The sequence below is a fragment of the Cuculus canorus genome, chromosome 2 (genome assembly GCF_017976375.1).
Source record: "Cuculus canorus isolate bCucCan1 chromosome 2, bCucCan1.pri, whole genome shotgun sequence".
Classification (NCBI taxonomy): Eukaryota; Metazoa; Chordata; class Aves; order Cuculiformes; family Cuculidae; genus Cuculus; species Cuculus canorus.
The window spans coordinates 21075251-21095835 of record NC_071402.1 but is presented as its reverse complement, the minus strand read 5'-3'; the positions used below and the strand labels follow the sequence as shown (position 1 = coordinate 21095835).

The following is a 20585-nucleotide window of genomic DNA, read 5'->3' as shown; positions in this document are numbered from 1 at the left end:
AGTTTTTTTTCTCCCAGTGAAGTTAATAGAGGAGTCTGTCCTTAAATATATTTTTTTTTTCAGACTATGATCCACAGACCCCAAGGGATGACTCCTTAAATATGCACAAAATTAGCTGCAGGAAAAAAAAAAAAAGCAACAGTCCTTAGAAGGTCCACTGTGCTGGGGTCTCTGCCATCCATGATAGTATTCTAGAGTTCTGAGAATCGAAACAGGTGAAGGACCATCATGTTAGTCAAATCTTTGAAGCAGTTTACTGATTCCAAACAGGATAATAGAGGTCACTTTAAAAAAAAATCCAAAAGTAGAAAGGAAAAATGAACAACTGTTTTTTCTAAAAAAAAGCAAGTTTATCTCATATTTTAGATGTCTATCCTACATAAAATAAAGTTTTGTATTAGCATGCGTATCTATCACTGCAGTACTCCTTATTCTCAATACAGTAGATAGAGCATTACTGCATCTAAATATGATTTAATTGGTTCAATTTACTATATATTTTTTATACTAAGTGTGGTTCCATATCTTGATGAGCCCAGACGTAGTTGCGCTTGTGGTTTACAGCATCCCGTTGCTTGCATTTTATTACTTTTACAAAGCAAATGTCTATCAATCATAGAGATAAATTAGAAAAAAATGTGCAAACATGACACATCACTAAGATTTTTCCAGCATGCTATGTAATTATTAACCTGATTTCTGCCATTGAAAGAAGCCATGAATTACAGATAGCATGGATGAAGTTAAATGCTTTTATATTAGATACATTTTGCTTATACAGTATTCTATAGGTATGGCCATACAATATAATTGAAGCTTTGTCAGTTCTGTAGCCTAGCAACAGATAATACTGTTAGGTTACTGAATTGCTCCTGGTTGACAAGTAGGGAGTATTTTCGTATTTATCATGTTTGCTAATGATGGGATCCTTTCCAAAAGGCTTGTCTTAATCTTAATTAGAGTTTATCAGCAGAGGTCTGCATGACATTGTGCAGACACTGATTTCATAAATAATAAAAAGTGCAAGTGAAAAATTTGGCAGGAGAAGAAGATATTTAAGACCACTGATTCTTCTAAGAGCAGCATGAATTTCCAAAATGTAATCAAGTTTGAACTGTGACTCTATTCTTTATTATCGAAACTTGCAGTACACTCCAGTGCAGTTTTGACAGCAATTATGAGTATGATTTATAAGCTTCCTGTTAGGAACCAGATCTGTTTGCACAAGAATCTTGATCATAAACATTACAAAGAACAGTAAGTCCACAGTTTTTCAGGGACATTGGGACCTTACTTTTTCCTTTGCATAGAAAGTTGTTTTGTTGTTTTTTGATTTTTTTTTGGTAATTTAAGGTTATTGGGGGGAGGGGGGTTCAAGCTGCAGAAATACTTGCAGTGAAAGATGCAGACAAAGCAGAGAATCCTGAAATAACCTTTCCATTTTTCGGAAACTCTGAAGGTATCAGATAGCTGCTTCAGTGCCTGATGTTATTTGATAAAGAACTTGTGCCAATGCAAATGGAATGTAATTTTTTGCTCTAGTTTGGACAACATGATATTCTTTAACTTTCCCAACTTTTGATGATTACATGAGCATTTCTAATTCTTTGCAACGTGAGCTAGAAAAAGAGTTCCATTAAATATGTAGTGTTTACTGATATTTTTATTCTGTTCTTCTGCTTGACATGTATTTGTTCTATGTCACATAAATTTCTTTGATTTAATGATAGATAAAAAAACAATATGTTGAAGGCTCAAAAGATTTTTTTAAGTTTCACAGAGTAAGAACTAGACTTGTAGAGAAAACAGTCTCTGCCAGGTTTTCTGCAGGCTATTTCCCTGACTGTGCAGTAGAAAAGTCAAGAAGACATCTTCCACTGTTTTCCTGCTATGCATGAAGGCTAGTATGTTGTCATTCACTGCATTAAGGGAAATAAAGTCATTTACATGTTTAAAACCAGCAGCTATTGCCGTACCCTGTGCAAGCAAGCATAGAAGGGGATAGGAAGGAGATGTTCTGTGTCCTGTCCCTGTGGGTGACTTGTTGCAGAGGTGGCATTCTTCATTTCCAGTAGCTGGGAGAATACATTATTTCAGAGTTCATCTGGGGATTTGACTTAATGCAATATCATGTACTCATGAAAACATGGATGTATATGTCATCATCACTTAAATGCCTCATTTTCTGTAGAGTGGGATGAAAGAAAACAAAATAACAGTATCATTCTTGGATCTAAATTGTTCTGGGCTGAAGGTTTGTATTCAAATCCAGGAGCAGATTAAACTTCTGTATTTCTAGTTTCCTTTAATAAGCCAACCTAGAGACTGCTCTTCTTCCAAAGCTGTCACACATCCCACTCGTCTGTGCCTGCCGTAGGTGTGACAGCCTCCAGGAGCTGGGTGGAACAGACACCCAGGTCACTGCCCACGTCAGTTGTCGGCGTTTAATCTCCTGCTGAACGTGAGTCAACACCCTAAGGAGCTCTAACACCCGGAGACTGAGTCAGCCTTCTAGCTGATCCAGACTGATTGCAGCTGGAGACCCAGTAATCAGCTACACTTTTTCCCCCCACCCCCAAGGGTAGAGCACGTCAGATGTTTGCTGGGATAGAGGAAGTCAGTTGGCTCTTCTATGGCGATTCATTTTATATTTTTTTAAGAAATCCAGTGAATAATACCATCTAGGAAGAGCTCTTACTCTGTATTAAAATATACTAAACCATGTCGGTTGATTATTATACCTTCTGTATATAAATAAAGTAGAAGTGCCTGTTAATAATAGAAACCCAGTTCCCCACAGAAGATGTACTATGTGGTGTTTGCAGTGAGAGTGCCCAGTTTCAGGTTCTCAAATTGCAGTATGTATATCACGTATTTTTATCTATGAGATTAATTAAGTATGCTTTAGGAATTTAGCCTAGTTCTCTTTTGGACAGGTTTTATACCAGTTTAACTCTGAAGGCTTCTGTATGTTTATTGCTGACTTACGTCAGGTATTAAGTCGGACTGTACTTTTCAAGTGTTTGAATTCCTAATTGGGCATTAGGATTCTGCATTTGTAGACATTTATGGTAGTATCGTCACATCTCATCTTCTTATTCTTTAGAGGAAATTAGTCAGATCTGCACCATTTGATGCTGTCATTTTGATGGGTAGTAAACCTTAGTATGCTTTGATCCAATCACGGTAAATTGTTTTTAAACTTCGGGGCCGCCTTCAACCACTGTATTACCAAAGGGTGAATACAAAGATACTTTTCTGCTTTGAAACTTTTACACCACTTTGAGGTCGGGAAGCTTAGCTTTATTTTTCTACTGAAACACATTGTCACTGATGCTGGTTTGTTTGCTCATCTTTGAAAGCTAATAGACTGGTTTAATTAATTGTCCAAGATTTCTCTAAGACAATGTCCTAATTCTTCCATTTAGCTGTGGCATATCATACACTGTTGTTATCTCCTCTACCAGATTTTTGCAACAAGTTGTTTTAAAACTATAATCTCTTTGAGGGGAAAAAAATGAAGTGCAGTTGAAAAGGCAGTTATGCCGAAAGATAAACACAGCAATATTACTTATCAAAACGAGTACAGTTTTTGCTTGCCTAATGAATACAACATATAGCTTTTTCTATATATACAAAACCTGAGGAAAAAAAAGCTTTATAACATATAAAGTATGCAACGTTATTTCAGGCATAACTGTATTGGATATGTATCTAGGCCTGAGAGTGTAGATAACACAATATAAGTGCTTTGCCTGTCTAAACATGTTAAATAAATGAGCATTCACTATCACATTCAAATACATTAGTAGATGTACTCGCATAGTTAATTTTCTTTTTAATGCACTACACGTGACATTTGCAGCACAGAGCTATAGTGTATCTTACTGTTTGATGAAAATTCTTCCACCTCTCCCCCCCTTTTAAACAAACCTTTATTTGAATAAGCCTTTATGAAACAGATCTTTGGCATATCTTCTCTTCAGGAAGTTCAGTCAGTGTAAGCAGAGATAAAGCAGTCATGTTACGAATAATATTACATAAGGGAAGATTTTTTAGAAAAAGAGGGTGGCAAACATAACAGAGGGGAAGAACGCCCATAAGAGGAAATCTCATTTCTGTTTTGCAGCTGTTTGGTTTTATTGTGCTATGATTTGTTGTTCAAAATAAAACAAACTTGGAGTTATGAAAAAATACACAGGAAGTTTGGTGAAAAGTAATGATCCGAAAAGTGCCATATAAAGTATTTTCACCTACATCCTAATTTTCATTAGGAAACAAAATGAAAAAATAAAATTAATATGCATGCTGTAAATAATTAGGAAAAGTACTCTGAAACTGTTATGCACTGAAAAATCGTGTGTTGATACATGTAAGGCAGTAAAAGTGAAAATTATTTGCCTCTTTACCTTGAACAAATCATCAAAATTTTAAAAAAGAGTGTGAAGATATGGCACCAATGTTTTTAGTTCTGGAATCTGATATCATCAATTAAATTTTTCTGCCGTTGTGTTTCCTGTAGGAGGGCAGCTTTGGTGTACCACAACCAAGGCCATCTCAGAGGGTGAAGAGCTGATTGCCTTTGTTGTAGATTTTGACTCAAGGCTGCAAGCTGCTAGTCAGATGACTCTCACAGAAGGGATGTATCCTGCACGCCTGCTGGACTCAATACAACTGCTCCCTCAACAAGCTGCAATGGCATCTATTTTGCCGACGGCTATTGTGAACAGTAAGTGATGAGTACTATTCCCTGGTGCTTTTTAAAACAGCGGTACTTTAAGGAACGTATGAATAGCTAATACAGCGATAGTGAATTCAAGACCACAGAAACCACACGGCTTGCTTTTGTTCCCCCATCATCTCAGATGAACTCGCAGACATAAAAGGAGGAAAAAGAGTGGTCTGGTGTCTGGGCTCTGTAAGAGCTTCACCCAGACTTCCTGACCTGCCCTCCTGTGGAGGTTCTGTGATTGCTCTGAGAGGCGATTAGGATCAAAAACTGTTAGAAGAGTAGATAAGATAGGACTGTTAGCTCTTAGAGTCCAGCCTCTGCTGCTCAAGTAAGCTTGTTGCTCATGGCTGCAGCTTCTGGTAATAATTCATGATACTCCACAGAAAGAAAAAACACATCTCTTCAGTGGTTGTTTCAAAATTCAGCAGAGATCATGCTTTACAGCAGCCCTGATTTATTGTAGTATCTCCATTCACTGTGGCTACCCAAATATCTATTTACATTCTCTGGATATCAATAGACCCCATCATGAACAAAATGCAGCATGCAGTTAAGTGCTGTCCTTGGAGTGCGTGGACATGAGTACATGTAATGTCAGTTCCTGAATTGGGAAAATTCAGCTTGAATTAAATTTCATTTCTTTAGCTTTTCCTTATTACTGCTTTTTATCTTTATACAGCCCTAGGTCCTCATAGAATCATAGAATAGTTAGGGTTGCAAGGGACGTTAAAGATCATCTCGTTCCAACCCCCCTCCCATAGGCAGGGACACCTCCCACTAGATCAGGCTGCCCAAGGCCCCATCCAACCTGGCCTTGAACACCTCCAGGGATGGGGCATCCACAGCTTCCCTGGGCAACCTGTGCCAGTGTCTCTCCACTCTCATGGTGAAGAAATTCTTCCTAATATCTAGACTAAATCTGCCCATCTCCAGTTTATACCCATTCCCCCCGTCCTATCATCACAAGCCTTTATGAATAGTCTCTCTCCAGCTTTCCTGTCAGCCCTTTCAGGTACTGGAAGCTCGCTATAAGATCTCCTCTGAGCCTTTTCTTCTTCAGACTGAACAAGTGCAACTCTCTCAGCCTGTCCTCGTAGGGAGGGTGCTCCAGCCCTCTGATCATCCCTCCTCTGGACTCATTCCAATAGCTCCATATCCTTCTTAAGTTGAAGATTCCAGAACTGGACACAGGATTCCAGATGAGGTCTCACAAGAGAGGAATAGAGGGGCAGAATCGCTTCCCTTGACCTGCTGGCCACGCTTCTTTTGATGCAGCCCAGGATATGGTTGACTTTCAGGGCTGCAAGTGCACATTGCCGGCTCACGTCAAGTTTCTTAACGACCCGCACACCCAAATCCTTCTCTGCAGGGCAGCTCTCAATCACGTCATCTTCCGTCGTTTACTGAAAATGGGGATTGCCCCTACCCAAGTGCAAGACCTTACACTTGGCCTTGTTGAACCTCATCAGGTTCTCAGAGGCCCACTTCTCCAGTCTGTCCAGGTCCCTCTGGATGACATCCCGTTCTTCCAGTGTGGCAACTACACCACTCAGCTTGGTGTCATCTGCAAACTTGCTGAGGGTGCACTTAATCTCACTGTCAATATCATTGATAAAAATATTAAACAGCACCAGTCCCAGTACGGACCCCTGAGGGACACCACTCATCACGGATCTCCATTTGGACTTTGAGCCATTGACCACTACTCTTTGAATATGACCATCCAACCAGTTTCTTATCCGCTGTACCGTCCACCCATCAAATCCATATCTCTCCAATTTAGAGAGAAGGATGTTGTGGGGGACCATGTCAAAGGCTTTACAGAACTCTAGATAGATCACATCAGTTGATTTACCCATATCCACTGATGTGATTACCCCATTATAGAAAGCCACCAAGTTGGTCAGACAGTACTTGCCCCTGGTGAAGTCATGCTGGCTGCCATTAATCACTTCCATGTCCTCATGTGCTTTAGCATAGCTTCTAGGAAGATCTGTTCCATGATCCAGGCACAGAGGTGAGGCAGACAGGTCAGTAGTTCTCAGGGTGGTCTTTTCTACTCTTTTTAATAATCAGCACAACGTTCTTCCAGTCACCAGGGATTTCTGATTGCTGTGACTTCTCAAATATCATGGAGAGTGGCTTGGCAACCACATCTGACCATTCCCTCAGGACTCTGAGATGCATCTCATCAGGTCCCAACCTCCTCATCTCATCAGGTCCCATCCTCCTCTCTAAGTCCTTTTCAGATATTTTAGCTGTTACCATGATCCTCCCCAGTCATCACTTAGACTCTATTGCACATCCTTAACTCTCAGCACTTTGTAAGCCTGTCCATTTAGACCCCATGTTGGTGCATTTGCCCGTGCTTCCCATGATTTTTAAATATTGTAGTTAGATACAGTAAACTACTGAACACAATATTTGCAGTGTCAATGCTCATGCAGACACATAATTAGGCTTATGCCAAAGGACACTCTGTCTTGAACAGTCACATTGTCTTTGAGCTCTACAGACAGGACTAGTTAAAATACACGTGGTAACATCTTTCTTTCATTCTGTCTTTTCCTGGTTTTGTTTGTTTGCTTTTGTTTTGTTGTTGTTGTTGGGGTTCTTACGTATTTGTTGTTAGTCTGTTTTAAAAGATAGACCTCAAATGTCCAAGTCTTCGCTTCTAAAGAGTGGCTTGGCAGCAACCTTTAGCTAAGCACATTTATTTTTGCCCTAGCAGTGGGGCTGCTATAAGCTCACACACCTGTTCACAGAACGAGCAGTTAGCACAAGACTTTTTCAAAAGGTGTCAGAACCCTCTGAAATGGACCACCAGGTTACCACAGTTAAGGCAAACCAACGTGCAGCCAACAGCTGCAAGGGAGCCACCAAGGACAGAGTTACCTAGCCTGAAGGGCGATGATCCATTCACAGCTTACTTCAACTAAGGATGTACTTTTGGGCAAATCAACAGAAGGCCAACTCTGGGCTTTGGCAAAGTAGTCAGATTTCTACCACAGCAGTTTTCTGGAAACACCTTTGCTGCCAGCACTGCCTTTTGCAGAGTCCTGGAAAGCTGCACTGATCATTGCTACTTCTGCTGATAAGAGGAGTCTAAGTTTATGGTTCATCAGGTCTTGCTATATGGGCTTAGCAGCAACTCCGTGACCTCAGTACTCTTAACTCCAGCCACACTGGCCAGAAATTTCTGCCCCCGTTCTGACTCTGTCTCTGACTAGACAGGGCTATTTTCACATTTCATTGTTGAGTTGCTGAAATTCAGTTTCTTCAGTAAAGTCTCAAGCCAAAGGTGAGTCCAGTAGTGTACATCTCTAGATTTGTAGTAAGACACCTCTTAACCATTCCTTTGCTAGATCTCTGAAAAAAATGAGTTTCTAGAAAAATTAAATGTTGTAGAGTGGGAATTTTTTAACGTTTTCTAACATCTGATCTATCGAAGATGTCCCAGCTCTCTGCAGGGGGATTGGACTAGATGACCTTTTAAAGTTTCTTCCAAACCAATCTATTTCCTGAAACTATGGTTCTATGATTTTGTATTTGAAAAAATCAAAACCAGAATATCACTTTTAGCTCATTCAGCTTGCACTTGAATATTTCATTTCCTGAATTATCTACTGAAACATTTGGACACGGTAATTTGAAATAAATTGAAATATTTTGTTTTTAAATAGCTAAAACATTAACTTAAAGTTGCCTTTATTTATTTTCATAAAATCATAGATTCATAGAGTCACTATGATTGGAAAATACCTTTAAGATTATTGAGTATTTTGCATCACTTGAGGGGAATAATAGTTTCAGATCCCATCCTTATGCATTGTTCTCCCTGGAATTCCATCTTCCCACCATGCAGAACTCCTCAAATCTGTTTCCTCTGCATGGCACGTAATGAGAGTCACGTATTCATAGTGCATAACTGGAGCTACAGACTGTCCAGGCCATCTAGCCTCTAGGAAATAAAGATGGCTGGAAGTCAAATTCATTAAGATAATCAGAAAGTTCAATTCTGTGGTGAAATGAGTAAAAGTAATTCAAGTAAGACATGTTCCCCATATCAACATTTCCTATTACTTCTTTTGGACTTTCTATTCTGAAAACCTCAATGGTTCTACTTTTTTTCGACCATTTGGAGCCAAAACCAAATGCTAGATGTCATTTTTATGAGGTGGACATTTCAAATGATGGAAGCTCTATCAGTAATGTTTTAACAGTGTGGTATAGTGGAATACCAACTTCTGGACAGAATGCTTGTGTCTTAAATTCATGTACAGTTATTCAGTGACAAAGGGAAAAAATAGTAAGTAGTAGTGAAAATATGCAAATTCATGGGCAGAAAAATAGACAAGCACAAGCAATGCAGTCAGGCAAGGAAACTAAGCAATGTAAATTTTGAGTGCATTTGTAGATATTTAACAAATAAAAGACTCATCCATTTCAATGGGTTGGAGTCTTCAGCTTTGCTTACACAGAGGAACTGGAACAGAGCAGTTGTCCTGTGCACATCAATATTTGAAATTAAATATAAGTTGTCATGAATGATAATGAATTATATCATCAGCTACACATGTCGTATTTTCAGAGCAGCCAGCCATTCTTCAAGACTAAGTTAATTACAATCACTAGCGTGTTTTCACATACTAAAGTCAGTGGGATTTTTGATGTTGCCCAAGATGCATTTTGCAGTTGATTCTAATTGCCCTTTTTCTGATCCTGTGGTCAGCTGGCACAGTCTAGGAGCATAATGTTATCCTCTCTTAGTTTTAAAAACAAGTGAGAGGTGTCCAAAACAATTGCAGGGAGTGATCCTAGGCTTGTGGTAACTCCTAAACTGTATGCAAGAATGTGGAAGGTGTTAGTTGACTTAAGCCAAAGGTGTGGAAGGACCCATTCCCATGTTTTAGCAATATGAACAAGAAGTTCCAGTAGTCTAGTCTAGTCTCCATCACTTTGGATTTACTAGTGTGTACATACTCTAAAGGGCTGTCATCTCTTATTTCTTAGTAATAGCATTACAAGAAATAGCATTACAAGCTCAACATGAGCCAGCAATAGCTCGACATGAGCCGGCAATGTGCACTCACAGCCCAGAAGGTCAACCATATCCTGGGCTGCATCAAAAGAAGTGTGGCCAGCAGGTCGAGGGAAGTGATTCTGCCCCTCTGTTCCTCTCTTGTGAGACCTCATGTGGAATACTGTGTCCAGTTCTGGAATCTTCAACTTAAGAAGGATATGGAGCTGTTGGAACAGGTCCAGAGGAGGGATACAAAGAGGATTGGAAGGCTGGAGCACCTTCCCTACGAGGACAGTCTGAGAGAGTTGGGCCTGTTCAGCCTGGAGAAGAGAAGGCTCAGAGGAGATCTTATAGTGACCTTCCAGTACCTGCAGGGGCTACAAGAAAGCTGGAAAGGGACTATTCACAAAGGCTTGTGGTGATAGGACCAGGGGGAATGGATATAAACTGGAGAGGGGCAGATTTAGACTAGACATTAGGAGGAATTTCTTCACCATGAGAGTAGTGAGACACTGGAACAGTTTGCCAAGGGAAGTAGTGGATGGCCCATCCCTGGAGGCGTTCAAGGCCAGGTTGGATGGGGCCTTGGGCAGCCTGATCTAGTGGGAGGTGTCCCTGCCTCTGGCAGGGGGTTTGGAACGAGATGATCTGTAACATCCTTTGCAACCCAAAACTATTCTATGATTCTACGTTCAGCTTTCATAAAGATCAAACAGGTCTTTTGTCCTTCTGAGATGGACACAAAACATGTACTGTGTAGGTATCCTTCTGCAGATGTGAACAACTGAATATCTGTCTGCTCTATGTACATACATAGTATGCATTATTAATCTTTACTTGAGTGAAGTGTGTAGCCTTCAGTATGTCATCAAAATATCTACTCGCTCTGTGCAACCTCTGCAATGTCTTCCCCGCAAAAAGGATGCTGACACTTCAGGGTAGAGGACAATGAAAAATTGCATTATTCTTAGCAAGTATCCTTTTTTGCATAATGAAAATTGGAACAGTAACAATTTACCAAAAACAACAGGACAAAAATAGGTTAGAAATGTTAACTTCTAGTATTAATGACACGGGAACCCAGGAAGTAAACATGCTGCTTAGTACAGTGTTACATTCAACACTCTAGGATCTTAAGGAAACGTAATCTAGTCTGGCCTTCTGTATATCAGGGCAACAGGACTTTACAGCAATAACTGCATAAGCATTCCAAAAATATACATTCTTCAGAATGATCTGGAATTAACACCCAAAAATTCCAAGATCCAATGTTGGAAAGACCTCTGCACACAGAAGAAAAAGCACAGGTGATAGATGTCACCTATTATGTAGTGATGTATTAGAAACACAGCTTAATTCTTGTATTACTACTGTATATTCACAACAAACAATTCATTTAATTTCATTATTTTAAAAAATTATATGCCAACAACTTCTACCTGTTTTTTTAAATTAAGTATTTTATAAATCTCCTTTTGAAAGAAACAACTGTTTCCCATGCTTAGTCTTTCACCTGCAAGAGACATTTTAGTAAACCCATGGCTCTGTTTCAGTATTTTATTAAATAAATATTTGTTTAAGGGGGCAATGAGAGGAATTAATCCAGCTGTGTTAATTGGTTGGCACTGAGTGCACTGTGGCTAACCTGCATCTGGTTATATTTTCTTGTAGAGGACATATTCCCTTGCAAATCCTGTGGCATTTGGTATCGAAGTGAGCGGAACCTGCAAGCCCATCTCATGTACTACTGCAGTGGGAGGCAAAGAGAGGGTCCTCATCTGTCAGAGGAGAATGAAGATAGTGCTCAGCAGATATCCAGTGTCTGCCCCTTTCCGCAGTGCACCAAAAGTTTTTCTAATGCAAGAGCTCTGGAAATGCACCTTAATTCTCACAGTGGTAAGTACCATGTATTTTCCTGTATCTTCTAGATTTAGCTTTCTGAAGAATTATTCACTACAGACATTTGGTGGATTGATGTCTCTCCAAATCTATGTAAGCACTCAGTGTAGATACTAAAAGTCAGTAGTTTCTGACATGTTTTCTACACCAAGCACCTCTTCCCAGACAACCAGCATCATTTCTCTTATCTATTGATCCTTATTTGAATGCTGCCTCTTCCTTAATCTGTGTATACATGCATATAGGTGACATTTCTTTACTGGTGAAGGTATGCTCAGGCATCCAGACGCAGTTAAACTGCTGCTGCTTGGTCTCTCATTCCATCAGTTACTTCAGGATACCACATTCACCAAACTTGAGTCTACTAGACTACAATCTCTACCTGCCTTGTTTTGATGCTTACTGGAGAAGTACACGTCACCAGAGAGCAATTCCTTCTGAAATAAAATCTTGGGGTCTTAGAGTAAGCTTCTTAGGCAGGAAGCTTTAAGGGCCAGGGTCCAGAACTCTATGTGCTTTTCCCAGGACACTTATTTCATAAAACCTTCTTGTTCCATAACAATATTATTTTCCCTCCTTATAACATAGGGATAGTATTTTCTTTGTCCATGTTGTTAAAATGATAGTACTAGATAAGTGGAAACTGGGATTACAAAATTTGTGAGATTAAAAATCTGGAACTCGTCAGTAATCTTATCTCCCTCCCTGAAGGTCCTTTGAGTCTGCTGTTTGAATTTGTTTTGAATTAGGGCTGGTAACGTAATTTATGAGTTTGCAGAACATTCTGCACTGGAATTTTCAGTAACAAAGAAAAGCTACAAATAAGAAAGGCTGCAGTGTCATGGATTGTGGGTGTGTTGGCTGTCTGGTCTACAGAGCTGTGTCTGGAAAGACGCAAGAGCCTTACAGGAGGTCCTGATCCTCCAGTTAAATGGATGGAGTATAGAGCATACGAATGTGTACTTGTTTCACAGAAGAAAGCTTTATTTGGCTGCAGTATAAAAACTCCTGGACGAGTGGTAGTCTACTCTGTGGGCTTGGTGAAGTGAAAACTGTTCCTCTGATGCTTGGGCAGCTATTCCAAGGCTGGAAGGTATCATGTTGTCTTGGAGTAGTTTGATACGTCCCAGAACAGGACTAGAAAAGCGCTGAGAAACTTCCTTATGTAGACAACATGGACTACACATAGCCATTCATTTAGAGGTCAGATTTTTTTTTTGTGCTTCCAGATCTTAACTTTGAATATCAGGCTATTGCCATTCTCTGTCTCTTGCCTAGCATATATTTCACTGTTCAGTGAACCGGCAGAACAGTAGGAACAGCTTCAACAAGAGCAGGTGAACGCAGCCCAGCATGTCTTACAGACTAGTAATTAAAACCAGGTACTCTTGGAAGATAACAAACCCATTTCTCCCCACGTAGAGAAAAATTCTGAAATCTTAGCCACTGTGTAAAAGGGTTGCTTCAGCTCTTTGCATTTAGTGACATACCATTGGCTTAAGTGTCGAGAGGGTTTTCAGCCATGAGGTGTGAGTGACTGTGCTTTCTCGCAATGTAGAGATAAGCATCTGTATTCCTTCAAAGACATAGGTCTGAGAACCTGCTGAATTTCCAGTAAGAAAATTCAGTTATTTCTTAGATCAGAGGCTAAAAGTCAGGCCTTCCCCCCTCTCTTTAGTTATAAACCAGTCAGTTCAATCATTCTTGCTGTCTTTCAGATCCTGTCAATCTTTATTTTTCTATACAGATTATCACAAGTTATAACAGCTTCTGCAGTAGGAATGAAATGTTCCTTTTCCAAATGCCTTGTAAGCTAAGGCTATGTTTGCTTAAACTTCCGTTACTGTTCCCACTGGGGGCTGCAGCAGACTTACAGCACTGAAGCATGGAACCACGACTGAAATGCAAAGTCCGTAGAGACTCTCCACTGTGACTATATTGAATGATGTGGAAGCACATGAAACACCATCTCTTGGCAGTGGGGGAGCTAAAGCTTCATATGGTCTCCTGGTGGAAAAGTGCCTGATAGGGACAAGCACTGATTCAAGTGCTGTGTGTCTCCTCGGCTCCCTTCTGGCCTCTGAGGCCAAGAGTGGTTCAAATTCAAATGTCACTCACAACTTCGGGAGTCACTGATGCTAGAGGAGAAGTGAGAAACTCTGTACAACTGAATGACTTCCCACAGACTGAGCCACAATATTCTTACAGCTTTATAGCATCCAAGTACAGCAAACCTAGTTTACCTGACCAGGACATGGTGTATATGTGTGTGTGCCTGTGTAGGCAGAACAAATATTTGTTTGATTCCAAATATCTTCCCTACCAACTTTTTTTTAGGTTTTATAATCTTAACAGCAAATCAGAATCTGTGTTGTTGCAGCACATAAATTTGGTCTTTTCTCTTTTTAAAGAATTTTCAGTTTCAAAATACTATGAAACAGGGGGTTTTGTTTATTTCAGCAGTGATTGTAAGATGGCTTTGAGTGTACTGCTCTTGATAGAAAATACTATAGTGATCTCATGAGGAAAAGGTGATGTGTTATATCAGTAGTTGCCTACAGCCATTATATATGGAAGATAAAATGTTGGTGAAGCCATGTCTTACTTGTCCTTCTCCCTTCACAATGAATGCAATACATCAGTCCTTTCTGATGAGGATAGACCTGTATCCTGTTCCCATACTACAGCCAACTCATGCATGTGAAGAGATGTGCATCAATAATACTAAAAATGCTACTTCTGCTCTGTCTGTGGGTATCAAGCACTTTGAGTTTGAGTGATGTACCTCAAGCCACATCATTACCTTGGGCCTCTGTGTGCTTTCTGTGCATTTGAAATTACCAGTGATTGTGTATGGGGAACATTATGTCACCCTTAGTTAAAACTGCAATTCCTAAGATCTTTTCATTTAGAATAAGTCCAGTCTATTTTTATCCTTTCCCTTGTTCCCTTCATCTCTGCTGAATGCATGCAAATACTAAGGCTCTCCAAAGAAGACCAGAAGTCTGTCAGTATCCTCTAGGAGTTCAAGGAAAGAAGTTCTGAACCAACTCAGATATTTTCAGAGTGACTAAAGCCATCTCATTAGAAAAAAAAATAGTTGTTCTCACTGTGTTTGTACTTTCTGTGCAACTGATTTTCCAGTAACATTCATAAAGGGCAAAATGTTCACTTTATTTGTCTTTTCTGTAGGAGTGAAAATGGAAGAATTTCTCCCACCTGGTGCTAGTCTGAAATGCACAGTTTGTACTTACACTGCAGACTCAGTGATTAACTTTCATCAGCACCTGTTCTCGCATCTTACTCAAGCTGCCTTTAGATGCAATCACTGCCATTTTGGCTTCCAGACTCAGAGGGAGCTACTGCAGCACCAAGAGTTACATGTCTCTGGCAACAAGATTCAAAGAGAAAGTGACATTGAACACTCTCCAAGTGGAAATGAAGACGGTTTACAGCCAGCAACGGACCTGTTGAGCAGAAATGATGTTCCCCAGAGCCAAAAGACCATGCAGACTAAAGATGCAAGTTCTGATACAGAGCTTGATAAATGTGAGAAAAAGGCTCCACTTTTCCTTCCAAACCAGAGGCCAGAAACCCAGCCTGCAACAAATAAGCAGAGTTTTTCATACACTAAAATAAAATCTGAACCATCCAGTCCAAGACTTGCTTCATCGCCAGTTCAGCCTAATATTGGTCCTTCTTTCCCAATGGGACCTTTTCTTTCCCAGTTTGCTTTTCCCCAGGACATCACTGTGGTTCCTCAGGCTTCAGAGATATTAGCCAAGATGTCTGAACTGGTCCATCGAAGACTGAGGCATGGAAGTAGCAATTATCCTCCTGTAATTTACAGTCCTTTGATGCCCAAAGGGGCTACATGTTTTGAGTGTAACATAACATTCAATAATTTGGACAACTACTTGGTACACAAAAAGCATTACTGCAGTAGCCGATGGCAGCAGATGGCAAAGTCACCAGATTTTTCCAGTCTTCCAGAAAAAATGTCAGAAGCTGTAAGTCCCAGTAATGGTCAAAGCTCTATAAACATCCTGAATGCAGCTCCTCACACATCAGATCCAGAGAATCAGCTTCTGCAGACATCTTGCATAAACTCTCCCAATGTTTTAGATTTGATTGGGCCAAACAGTAAAAGTCATGAAAAAGACTTTACAGCACAGTCTAAGAAGTTGTCAGCTGCAAGCAACGGCGATGAGAAGATAAACGGAAAACCTTCTGATGTGAAGAATCCCAGTGCTCCTTTAGTAGAAGGGGAAAGTGATCCTAACAAGACTACATGTGAAGCTTGTAATATTACTTTCAGCAGACATGAGACATACATGGTCCACAAGCAGTATTACTGTGCCACTCGGCACGATCCCCCACTGAAGAGATCTGCTTCCAACAAAGTGCCTGCCATGCAGAGAACAATGCGTACCCGGAAGCGAAGAAAGATGTATGAGATGTGCCTACCAGAGCAAGAGCAAAGGCCACCGCTAGTTCAACAGCGTTTTCTAGAAGTGGCTAATCTTGGCAATCCATGTACATCTACTCAAGAGTCAACAGAGAGCCTTGGAGAATGTTACCATCCACGATGTGATATCTTTCCAGGAATAGTCTCAAAGCATCTAGAGACATCGCTGTCTATTAACAAGTGCGTTCCAGTTTCAAAGTGTGATACTCCCCACTCCACTGTGTCTTGCTTGGAGATGGATGTGCCAATAGATCTCAGTAAAAAATGCTTACCCCCATCAGAGAGGACCTCCGCTTCTCCCAAAAGGCTGCTGGACTACCATGAGTGCACTGTATGCAAGATCAGTTTTAACAAGGTAGAGAACTACCTGGCTCACAAGCAGAATTTTTGCCCTGTCACTGCCCATCAGCGTAATGACCTGGGACAACTCGACAGTAAGGTATTTCAAAACCCAGAAAGTGAAAGAAACAGCCCAGATGTCAGTTACGAAAGAAGCATAATCAAATGTGAGAAAAATGGAAACTCAAAACACTCCTCTCCTAATGGAAACTTATTTTCCACACACTTAGCAACACTTCAAGGACTAAAAGTCTTTAGTGAAGCGGCCCAGCTTATTGCTACAAAAGAAGAAAACAAACATTTGTTTCTTCCACAATGCCTCTACCCTGGAGCAATAAAGAAAGCTAAAGGAGCAGATCAGCTTTCTCCATATTATGGAATAAAGCCAACTGATTACATTTCTGGTTCTCTTGTCATTCATAATACTGATTTAGATCAAAGCACAAATACAGAAAGTGAATCTCCTAAAGGCCAGACGCCTTCAAATGGGTGTGCTGTGCAGAAGAAAGAGTCTCTTCCACTATTGCCAAAAAACCGAGGCATGGTAATAGTTAATGGGGGATTGAAACAGGAAGAAAGACCTGCTGCAAACCCACAACAAGAGAACATTTCCCAGAATCCTCCGCATGAAGATGGGCACAAGTCTCCTTCTTGGATCTCTGAGAATCCCTTAACTGCAAACGAAAATGTCTCTCCAGCAATTCCTACAGCAGAGGAACAGTTGTCTAGTATAGCTAAAGGCGTGAATGGTTCTACCCAGGCCCCAACCAGTGGAAAGTATTGCCGACTGTGTGACATCCAGTTCAACAATCTTTCAAACTTTATAACTCATAAGAAGTTTTATTGCTCGTCACATGCAGCAGAACATGTCAAATGAAACAATCAGCCACCTTTGGTATCTCTGTTTAGGATATTGTTCCATACAGTCTAAAGAAAGCTGTTTGAATTACATCTGGACAATCAGGAGATTTCACTATTGCTGAGTTGAAGACTTAAAGGTGGAATTTCATTACAGTCCATTAGTAAAGTGTATTATTGGTGCCATTTTCAAAAATATTAATTTATTTTACCAGCAGTATTCATAGCTGTAGTTATGTTATTTTTTATTTAAAAACTTTATATTAAAGTCATTTGTAATGTTATTGTATAGTTATTGTGTAGCACATATGGTTTGCACTGTATAGTAGATTTTAAAGAAAATAGTCACAAACAATACAGAAAAGCATTTTAGAAATAGCTTCCAAAGCACTTGTGTATCCTGATTTTTTTTCTTATATGCTGTTGCAGCTATATTGTATATGCTAAAATATAACTTGCAAAGAAGTTTTAACTATGCTGTAAAGTTCGCCTTAAAAATTTCAATTTTTTGAACAATTGGGCTCAGTTTGCTCTTTATATTTTAGCAGATACAGTACCTTAGTCATTAGGCTTTGCATTTGTATGTAGCAGTATGTTTCTGTCCACTTTCTTAATCTGAAACGTACGTTAAATGAAGATGGCAAATTTTTTCTTGTATAGTACTTGTATTTTCTTTCGCTGATGCATCTCTGTCTCAATTTTTAAACCTTTGCTGTTAAATGCAATACTTTATAAAGAATGAACAAAATTACTGGAAGCAGTATTGTAAGTAATGAGGTCATATCAATCAGTTTTATCTTTTGAAAGGCACAGTCTAAAACAAAACCCTAAACTCAATGCTGCAGTTATGAATCTAATTCATATATAAGATATATTTAAATATAAGAGTAGCAATACTGCAACTGGTGATCACAAAGATAATGTTCTACTTCTGATAGAAATAATTTCTCAACAAATGTTGTTACTATGCATGTATATGGATGGAATAAAATTCCAGATCATTGGAGATGTTTGGCAGTAATTTCTTTAATTTTTTTCATTTTGTTTTTCAAGGAGGATTTAGAGCTCACAAACTGCAAAGAAGCTTTTAAGAACAGGTCGACATTGTCCCCTGTTGAGTGGGAGCAATATTCAAAGAGAAACTGAATACAAAGGGTACTTCCACTTTGAAGTCCTTGCTGACAGCCACTAATACAGCTAAGTCTAAGACAACCTAATGAATCATAGAATCATTGGATGATGGAAAAGACTTTTATGATCATCAAGTCCAATTGTAAACCTAAACTGTGAAGTCCACAAGTAAACCACGTCCCTGAGTGCCACATCTATATATCTTTTAAGGCATGGTGACTCAACTGCTTCCCTGGGCAGCCTGTTCAGGTGCTTGACAACCCTTTCACTGAAGTATTATTTCCTAATATCTAATGTAAACCTCCTCTGGTGCAACTCGAGCCCATTTTCTCTCATCCTGTCACTTGTTGCTTGGAAAAAGAGACCAACATCCACCTCACTACAACTCCTTTCAGGTAGTTGTAGAGAGAGATAAGGTCTCCCCTCAGCCTCCTCTTCTCCAGACTAAACAACTGCAGTCCCCTCAACTACTCCACATAAGACTTGCGCTCCAGACCCTTCACCAGCTTTATTGCTCTTCTTCGCATACACTTCAACAACTCAATGTCCTTCTTCCAGTGAGGGGCCCAAAACTGAAGACAGTATTTAGCGAACTAAAACTTAAGTTATGAAGATGTGAAACAAGGAAGGCTGTCCCCTTTACTGGTGCTAAGGATGACATACTTCTCTGGCAGTACTGCCAGATATCAAAATCAGTAGAACAATCTGTTTCATAACAGCTCTGGTATGATTATGTGTTCGGTGGTCCTTTGTGAAAAACAATAACATACATTTAAATAGAACAGCGGTTTGATCCACTAATTCAATATAGAAATACTATTCAATCATTTATATTAAAATCTGAACTAATGCTCAACTGATATCCTTTGCTTGCAACTGTTCAGTCTTCTGCACACAATTTTAATTTAAAAAAATTGACCTATTGATGCTTTTTTCATCCTACAAATTTGAAGGATATTTGAAATATTTTTACGTAACTATCTGAATAGTTACATAAACACTTGTACTTAATTTAGTTCCTATATCAGCCAAAGAAACAGCACAGAATCAAATACATAAAAGGATGGCATTTGAGCTAAGCATCCATTTGGAGTCTAGTGTAAGACTATGTGATACCACTGACTTTCAACAACCGCATCCCTTGTGTTCTTTGGAACTGAATTAAATATTTTTTTATTCATGAGTGCAGGTGAACAAGTACATGTGATCCAGTAGCAAAAATAATAAACACTTCAAAAACTATTATTGAAAATGCTGGTGGTTAGCTGGGATTTAAATACAGAACAAGAGCACTTAAAATTATGCTAATTCTCATTCTCAGCAAAGATAACAGGTGTATACATTAATTTCAGTAGGGTCAAAATTTGTCCAATAGCAAATACTTTGGGTAATAAGACTTGTGAAAAAGAAAAAGCATTACAAACACAGGGAGAATAAAACAGCTAAATCATCCATGATTATCAGTTAAACATTTATTAGAAAATGCCACACCAATATATCTGAGACTTCACGATGTTTCAGATAGATGGTACATTTTGACCTTTTTGGTGGAAATATTATTTTGAAGGTTATCCATCATACAAAATCAGTTTAAACAACTAAGTGATTATATCTAGATTTAAATAAGCTAATTCTGAAAGATCTACGTGAACAGACAAAAACTTAGGTGAAGTTGGTCACAAAGCCTCAGGTAGTATAATTTGCAGTTGCTGAGCTCTGGGGGTGTGTTTAAACTGTGAGAAAGTAAAGAAGAATATCAGGGTTAAAAGGGAATCCCTAGCTAAAAAGTAGTGCCAAAAGGGAAAAGCCTTATCACAAAACATTTCTGATCTGGAAATGCTGAGGGTACCTGATACGTTGAAGAGGTAAATTAAAGCATGCCATGCTGTGTTACTTTCTCCCCACTGGCTAGTCCAATTGCTTTCACATGACAGAATATACCTGGTAGCATTCTCTCTTTATAAATCACCTGTTTGGTTGACAGGTCCCTTTTTTTACAAGTTCAAAACAAGCACAACTTGTTCATCTGTAGGTACAGAGTTACTCAATTTTATACACATTTTCCTTGCTTCACTGGAGCACCTAGCAACTCTGACACATGCTAAACCTCAAAGTTACACCATCGTACTCTTTGA

At 39.4% G+C, this 20585-nt stretch overlaps 1 protein-coding gene across 2 annotated transcripts in view; it reads left to right on the top strand.

Moving 5' to 3' along the window:
- The window catches only part of ZFPM2 (zinc finger protein, FOG family member 2), a 309210-nt gene extending 290888 nt beyond the window's left edge, over nucleotides 1-18322 (top strand). Inside the window, exons 5-7 of one of the 2 annotated variants that reach the window (XM_054059887.1) lie at nucleotides 4523-4729; nucleotides 11427-11651; nucleotides 14847-18322. In XM_054059887.1, the coding sequence (XP_053915862.1) occupies nucleotides 4523-4729; nucleotides 11427-11651; nucleotides 14847-17338 (2924 nt within the window). In that variant the 3' untranslated portion in view covers nucleotides 17339-18322. The remainder of the gene's footprint in view (nucleotides 1-4522; nucleotides 4730-11426; nucleotides 11652-14846) is intronic. The other variant, XM_054059886.1, reaches the window with a different exon arrangement.
- The last annotated feature ends 2263 nt before the right edge of the window (nucleotides 18323-20585 follow it).